Genomic DNA, 8,694 nt, shown 5'->3' with positions numbered 1-8,694 from the left:
ATCGTGAAGCCTTTGAATTTCCTGTATAAAATTGCAGCGTCTGGGAAAGACTGAAGTAGATATTACCACTGAATTTGTTTTCAAGGAAACTGTTGGGCAGTAGCTATCGATTTATTGTAATTGTTAATTTTCTACTCTCGGATAATAAAGGCTGGTGATGCGTTCATCGTGGGATCATCTACTGACTTTAGTGTATGCGTGATTACTGAACTTTGCAGCAAAACGATGAAAGCGTGTGATTATTAAGAAGGTGATCATCGCGCTCGACCTTCGTAAGTCGGTAGTTCACCGGATTATTTTAAGACGTTGAAACCTCACTATTTCAAAGAAAAGAGATATAAATGGTGCATTTAATTTGGGCTGTCACGTCTTCTTCATCAACAACGTACACTAAATTGGGGTCCCCAAGCACAAGTCTGCAAGTATGGCATCGAATTCCTCGTACATCGCAAGTTTGAACTTCACCCTTCATTCCACACTCGCACCATCGGTAGAATCCGATAACGAGTATAATTGGAACGAAACATGTCAAGATTTCCAGCAGCCGATCATAGAGACCTTCATATGGACTTTACTTTTTGGCGCGATGATTGTAACCGCTGCGGTGGGAAACTGCATTGTTATGTGGATCGTCCTCGCCCATCGCCGTATGAGAACAGTAACCAACTATTTCATCGTTAACTTAGCTCTCGCCGATGCCCTAAACGCGATTTTCAATATCTCGTTCACTTTTACCTACGTCCTCCGAAACGATTGGTATTTTGGGAATGCTTATTGCAAGATCGTACGATTTATCTCACCATTAACAGTAGCTTCAAGTATATTCACTCTAATGGCTATAAGTATAGACAGATATATTGCGATAGTTCACCCCATGAGACCGAGGATGTCTAAGATTCTCGCTAAAACGATCATCGCCGTCGTGTGGATTGCGTCAGCCGTAATCGCCCTCCCTTGGCTTATATTTACCAATATCGACTTTAGTGCATGTCCTCCTCCTAAAATAACAGACACGCCCATCTATGTACGAAGAGTCTGTGCTACAATATGGCCCGACCAGGAAAATTATGGAGATTGGTATTTCTGGTAAGTCTTCTTGTAACACAATGATAAAATTTACAAAATGAAGGTCGGAATACTAGTGATATATTAATATTATTTTGCAAAGATAAAGTTTGAAATAGTAATGAACGTTTTGCAGTTGAGATTACAAGATGGTTATATGTGTATCAGTACTGTGAGAAGGCGAGTTATAACATAAGACGATTTCGCGAATATTTTCATTATTCTTTAATTACGTTTTATTCCTTCTGTTGATTTTAGGTTATCGTAGTTCACTGCGAGATCTCACATATTGCGTAAAATGCGCGACATGAACGACTGACTGGACACAAATCGAATGATTTACTTTTGAACTTGAATTTCAATATATTTCACTGTGGAAATGCTCATTTTTCAGAAAGGTATATGGTGTTGAGATAGCTTTACTTTATCAAAATTGACCATCATCAAATATGTATAGCACATTATTAAACGTGGAAATATCACCAAATAGTTTCGCGTTTGTTAAATACCACGCAATGTTTTGACGCCATTAGCACGGCAAGACATTTGTTTGTCATATTTTTACGTTCGATTTCACACATATCGTATATTTCCACCAATACTTCAGGACAACTTCGCGATACATGATGAATACTAATAAATAATAAATTCTGACTTTATTTATATTTAATTTATTTTTGGAGATAGATAAACTGTATTTTGAATGGCTTATCTATTTGACTAAAGATGTTCCATAATTGCTTTTGACTGTATAGGTATAATATAAAACACAACATGTGATATAAAAGTGACACGAAATATAAATGCATATAGTTCGTGCTAGCGATTGCCTATACGGCAATAATTACACTAAGTTTGTTTCTGTCTGATAAAATTGCATTTTACACAAGTTAGGCCGAGGTATAATTTTATGACGACGATTTAGTTTAACAGCACTGAGCTTATTTCTCTTAGTACACGATACTATAATTTATGCAAGAACGCACAGCTGTAATATAAAATATATTGGTAAATAATGTTTAATTTGGCATAGACGAAGCGATTATAACATTTGGGTGTATATGCTTGGTGTGAGCCCGCCTTTTTAATAACGCATTTAAGTCGATCTATCGACACAGTTGTGTAAAGATAAACAGAACCCCTGAATGAAGCATTTGTTTCTATTTAAAGAATTTAGTATTAAATCCAGATAGTTACACGTTTTTTCTACTGTTGTCCTAAATGTTTTCATTAAAATTGCAGTCAATTAAAGGACTAGTCAAGATTGATAGATTGATAGTGTAAATAAAAAGGAACATGTTCTATGACTGTACGGTATAAATGAAAATGTACAATACGAATACTATAATACTACGTTGATCGTTTAGTATTGCCAGTGTACATATCAATTAATATTGGATGATGGCCTGTGAAACGTATGCAAATTGAAAGTTTGTTTATATTCAAGATTCCCAGAGTTTCAAATTTCGATGCCCCACGATCCGAATTCCTTAATTTTGTATTGTACTTCCTTGTATTCTTGATTAAATTCCGAAGTAGTTTTGACAAGGATGCGAGTGAATGAGAACATGACACAATGATTTTTTCACTGACTGTTGTTTCCAGCGACATGGGTACGACATAAGTTAAATACAACGTTGAACACAGTTTTCCTTTGTATATGTGTAGGTACAGCTTCAGTTTCATGGTGGCCACGTACTTCCTACCGTTGATTGCTCAAGGCATGTCTTATAGTATCGTAGGTATTAAGCTATGGGGAAGTCAGGCACCTGGGGAGATATCAAACAGACACAGAGAGCAGTTAAAGGCAAAAAGAAAGGTATGTATATTGTAGAAATAATATAATAAATCAAGAATTGTTGTTATAAATCTAAGACACAAATAAATACACGTGAGTAAGAGATATGTAGAACTCAGGGTAAAAAAGTGAATATACCTTAATGCACATATTATCATCCACCACATGCTAGTAGGTTCTGGCAACAACTGTCGTATAAAAATGATATTGAGCTATTCTTAGATGATCGCTGCAACGGAATCACCACATTGATCAACAAATCAATCTTAATGAAAACAAGATATAGTAAACATTCCTACAAATGTATATAGAAAACGCTTGTACGTAAAATTACACACATTCATTTGGCTGCATTTGCACTAACAAGGGGCAACACGTATAAAATATACAGGTCAACAATACATAAATTCTGGGAGGCATGGGTATACACTATCTTCGAATGAAATGTTGTGAATTTTGACGTCACAGTTATGTGTATTATGAATGCGGAATAGTTGCAACACACTTTTTAGTACAGTAAATATGGCTGACTAGCTGTTGGAACGAGACAATTATGTTTCCCTGATATTTAATTCCGCTAAATTCGAACACAGTGTCATAATTAGTGAGATCAAGGCCAGATTGAATTTGTTTAGGTCTGTTTGGCAAAAAACCGTCAAACGGTCTTTATATTGTGTAAAGTGGCAGCCGCCATCTTTAATATCACTCGAAACAGCACTGTGGATCATTTTTGGAGCTGACGTACGAGCACTCATTGTTTATAATCACACGAACATGTCATTACTTGTGAATAACTGGGCTACTGTCATATAACTAAGAATACTGTTGAGTTAGTGATATAGAAACAAACATTAACATACGCACAATACCATTCGCTCTCTGTAACATCAAAGATATATAAATATTTCGGCATTGATGTAAGAATCAAACCATTATTTGTAATAATTACGAGATTTCGTCCTGCAATAGGAGGATTAAACCGTCGGGATATCGGTTTGTGTTGACACAGCCGATGGCAAATCATTTCAATGTTTGTTTACAATGCTCGAAAACAATCACAACATGTTGGTTCATATGACGCACGCCGACATCCTAACTTTCTGGGTAATTGTTGAATTAAATATATTTTTATAACACTCAGCAATGTTAAATATGGTTGTTTTGACAATAAATTGTTAGATTGAATATTACACGCAAGTGAATTCACAGTAACAGTTGTTTCTTTACACTGCGTTAACAAATCAATCAATTTGAAGTGAAGAAACTGCTACAAGAGATTTGGATGTTATTTTTATTCGCGACTATTTCATGAATTTCGCAGTATATTACACTAATTGTTTATTCAAAGGATTAAACGAAACACACTCGATCATGCTTCGCACAAAAATCATGATAACTCTGAAAAAGTAATACGACGAATTTGGAATTATTAATTGGCGGAAAATCAATTGCAAATTTACCATAACTGCATAAGGATATACAATTGCGTGCAAAAAACACAATCAGCAATATACCATTATCAAACACGAAAACATACACAACGTCGTAAAAAAGTCAGTTTCTCGCGTGTTGCAAAATTCAAGCGATCAATTATATTTTCATGACATCTGCTATTGCTTTCGGAACGTTTTACATTATAACTATTTTATTTTATAGCGTGAGTAACTGAAGTTTTGTCCTCGCTTCACCGAGATTTCGTTTACCATCACGTCATCGAGATGATGCATTGATTAACATGATAGCTTCTTGTATTAAACAGTAGAAACAGTGCACCTATGTGATACAAATATGATATTATCAGATCAATGAATCCGTTAAACATTAGAAACATTACATGTATGTGATGTATAGTGAAATTATCAGATCAGTACATCCGTCGAGCACTAGAAACATCACATTTATGTGATGTATACGTGATATTATCAGACCACTGCATCCGTTGAACATTAGAAACAACATAGTATGTATTTGAATAATAATGTAGTAGTATCAGATCAGTGCATCCATTGAACATAAAAGCAGATCAGATTATATAATATAGCTAATGTTAAGAGGATACGCCCCACAAATTGATATATGTTCAAGTGTGTGAGGTATTAGGTAATTCTTGGCGATAAGCATTTGAATACTGTGAGCGACACGCCGTGGTAATTACAAGACATCGTTCAAGATGAAGAAAATTAATGCATTTTTCAGACGTATTACGCTGCATCGTGTCGTGACAGCAGAGTTGTGCAGACAAATTGTCGAGCTATCTGATAAATATAATTACTTTGGTTATCAAATTAAAAGTAATATTTTAGATGGCATACATATATCTCACCAGAGACGTCAGTTTAGTGTATTACTGTATAAGTTTCGTGTCTGTGGCAATGGGGTGAAATATGTTTGATTTTTAAATTTTGTACCGGCATCTACAATTGTTAGATTTGATGTAACGTCAAAGAGCATTACCCTTATTTATTCATTCGGGTATTTATTTTGAAATAAAGCATAATATAATACATCTGCCACCCTTACGGTATTTTACGGGGTATTTTCATCCTACCATATCAGAAAATGCAACCAGGGTTTGACCGGATTCTACACAAAGAAGTTCTCTGATTCTGTTTTAAACAGTTTGGATTTCGGCATTTCCATGATGGACGGAAAAGATGTATAATAATAAGGTTATTACGAGGCTACCTCAAGCAGTACACCGTCGCATCTGCGTGTCAGTCGATACTCCTGCTGTACTGTCTTCGTGCATACTTTGAGGTATCATCATAATAATCTAAAAATAATGTGTATTTGATCCAAATATAAGTATTCGTCGTTGCAACAGACGTCGATACGTGTGACCAAAAATCATAATGTACAATATATGACGTTTAACCGTTTTGCAAACAGGTGGTGAAAATGATGATTCTAGTGGTTGTTATCTTTGCAATCTGCTGGCTTCCGGTTCATATTTACTTCTTACTGGGACGAAGCTACAGCGATGTACTGTACAGTCATCCTAATGCCCGCGAGATTTACATGGCTGTGTTTTGGTTGGGAATGAGCAATTCAATGTACAATCCGTTCATCTACTGTTGGCTGAACGATAGGTAAGTCGTCTTCTCCTACATCATATTTCTTCTGGTAAGTCGTTGCCTTTAGTATATGAACGTTATGTGCCGGAAGGTTTAATTGCGACAGGTTGTGGAGATTATCGACGACATTAACGGCTACTACACAATGAACATCCTGCTTGGACAAACTCAGAATACATTGAAAGACTTGTATTGGTCCAAGAGGAAGTCAGTTTTTCATACAATAGCTTTATTCTTGCCCAGGACAGTCAATGTTGGCCGTGTTTCCGGTGAGATTTCCGTCATTACTATGTCTAAATCCCTACTTCTTACAGTAGACAGCTCTGTCTTTATAATATACTGTCACCATTTCAAGGCTTCACTCCATTCATTTATAGCTTTAGAACAGGATTCAAGAAAGTTTTCCAATGGCTTCCGTGTGTACACTATACCTCGAACGAATGGAACAAATCGTTGGGATACACGAAAGTTACATACAAATGCCGAGTACATGACATGGCTGCGATCAGAAGTAAGATGACGTCACGAGTGTGAAAGCAAAGCTCGTTTCTGGTTGGTTGTTTTGTCCCACGTGTTATGCCCCCTTATGTAATGTGAATACATTGCATGATCATTTTTTGAAAGCATTACATTAAAACACCATGTAGAGCAACGAGGTTTTAGGTCTGTATCTGAAATGTTATTTACTAACCAATTGTCTGCTCATTTGTGAATTATTTGGGCATTAATAAAATAGCTTCTTGAAAGTAGATCCAATGGGGTGCACGCCTTTTAAATTGTCACGTGACGAAATTAGTTCGCATAAGAATATATATGTTTATCACATTTCTTTCATGAATCACACTCCTTAACATTCAATTTCCTTGCACGACTTGCATTCATTTATTTGCATATGCAATACATATATAGTATTAACACATTTTGCTATGTTGTTTAGTGTGTGTAAGTTATTTTCCATTTTGCTAAGACGATTTGCCCCATTTCTAACATACGAGTTGCGTACTGTAATATTTCAATTTGATTCCAAGTTGATTTTACACTAATTTGAATAAATTATTATATCTATTTTACCTAACTTTCTTGAATCGTCTTTTCCTGTTTCCACATCACTTTTCAGCATCTTTATTTACTAGTTTTCATGTAAAATATTGAATGCACGTTTTTGGCCTGAGACCATTGCATGTGAAATATAAATCCCCAATGTTTGCGCATCCAACCAACCGATTAGAATCCGGCTTATGCTTCTGGACTCGTTTAAATACATTGTGTACTTGTAATGCATGCATGATCACCTATGTCTCCAGACCTCAGGCCGTTGATGGCGCAAACACAACCATTTATTCATGTAGACAGTTGACCGAGCGAATGTGGCGTAAATTTCATTATTGCGTCACTAGCGGCTAATCCCAGCATGATTTAGATTATTTATTATACCGTCGTTGATGGCGTCTCTGAGGTTGAAAATTGCTTTTTCGAGAACACAGATAAATCTGACTTAGTGATCAAAAATCAATAAGTTAATTTACAACGAATCATTTTCATTAAGCATTTTACATTTGATTAAAATGGCGCAATCTTTGGCGATATTATTCAGTACGAGATATAATGGTTCAATGTATTACTATGAGTCCATTATGTGGCTGCACATTCCTTACAGCATGCACAATGTTCACATGCGCACTTAGTGTGCTGCAGCCAATCCGAAATGCCCATCATTTCCTGTAATCACATGCCGTGCACGTGACCAGGTCACCAAGTTTACAACATCTATATAACTAAGAAACAACGTATAAAATGTTCATATTCGTGTACGGTGATATAAGACGAGAATTCTATTTCGCTGTTGAGTACTACGCACTCTGACCAATAGCATCGCAGAAGCTTAGGTACGCGAAATGAGAATATTCTTGGACACGAATACGGCATTGAACGATGTCACACTAATCTAGAACACCACGCAATACACGCAAGTGCACTTGGGAAAAAAACCAGCATGGGACGAAGACTAACCACTTCACAGACTAACAAAAACAAAAAGGCACATGTCGTCGTTCTACAACGCACACGTTATCACCTTGTAATACAAGTTGCTATACTTTTCTAATTATTTCCCAATACAAACGTAAAAAGTTAACAATCAAGTTGTGATTAATGGCGTACTCTGACAACATGGAGGATATGATGACTTACTTAGTCAAAATGTCGAAATCAAAAATGATATGTGACATGACAGCAATGTGTTCAGTAAGTACTCGAATAAGTGATATACATTTATTCTCTTACAGATTCCGGCGCGGCTTCAGGAAGGCCCTTCGCTGGCTGCCGTGTTTTAAATGGGCGCCAGGTGAACGGGTCGATTCTCAACGACCAACAACTCTGAGCGGCACGTATAGCACCAGCCAGGGCATGAAGTTGATGAGAAACGGATCAGACATGACAACAACGGTCGACGAACTGGAGAACACGCTTTGAACCATAACAATTTTATTGATCTTTGTTTTTTTTGGCGGAAGAAAATAAAGCAAGCAAATGACACATGGCTACAAACTCACCAAAATTACAATTGTTTCATGGTAAACTGAAATTCTTTGTTACTTTCGGCCAAATATGATGGATGGTACACGACGGGATGTATATTTTAAACTATATTTGTAGGTAATAGTAAGAAGGACTAATATAATTTACGTGTTATTTGGTGCGGGTTATTAACCATTAGAAAGGAGTCTTCTCATTTGTTTTTAAATAGTAGAGTATTGA

The 8,694-nt window shown here is 36.2% G+C and overlaps 1 protein-coding gene across 1 annotated transcript; it reads left to right on the top strand.

Annotated features, from left to right (window-relative positions):
• The first annotated feature begins 424 nt into the window (after window positions 1–424).
• LOC100371367 (tachykinin-like peptides receptor 99D) lies at window positions 425–8,409 on the top strand. Its single transcript, XM_002735391.2, has 4 exons — window positions 425–1,086; window positions 2,734–2,884; window positions 5,753–5,952; window positions 8,223–8,409. Exons 1-4 carry the CDS (start codon window positions 425–427, stop codon window positions 8,407–8,409), a joined length of 1,200 nt encoding a protein of 399 aa, XP_002735437.2.
• The last annotated feature ends 285 nt before the right edge of the window (window positions 8,410–8,694 follow it).

This window comes from Saccoglossus kowalevskii, chromosome 19, assembly GCF_978046115.1.
Source record: "Saccoglossus kowalevskii chromosome 19, keSacKowa6.1, whole genome shotgun sequence".
Taxonomy (NCBI): domain Eukaryota; kingdom Metazoa; phylum Hemichordata; class Enteropneusta; family Harrimaniidae; genus Saccoglossus; species Saccoglossus kowalevskii.
The sequence above is the reverse complement of the archived record's forward strand: the minus strand, read 5'-3'. Positions and strand labels throughout refer to the sequence as shown.

Bases quoted from the DNA above. Each gene is read 5' to 3' on its own strand.
- LOC100371367 (XM_002735391.2), top strand. From the start codon at position 425: ATGGCATCGAATTCCTCGTACATCGCAAGTTTGAACTTCACCCTTCAT. The intron at 1,087-2,733 runs GTAAGTCTTCTT...GTATATGTGTAG, and splicing joins TATGGAGATTGGTATTTCTG to GTACAGCTTCAGTTTCATGG. The intron at 2,885-5,752 runs GTATGTATATTG...TTTTGCAAACAG, and splicing joins AGTTAAAGGCAAAAAGAAAG to GTGGTGAAAATGATGATTCT.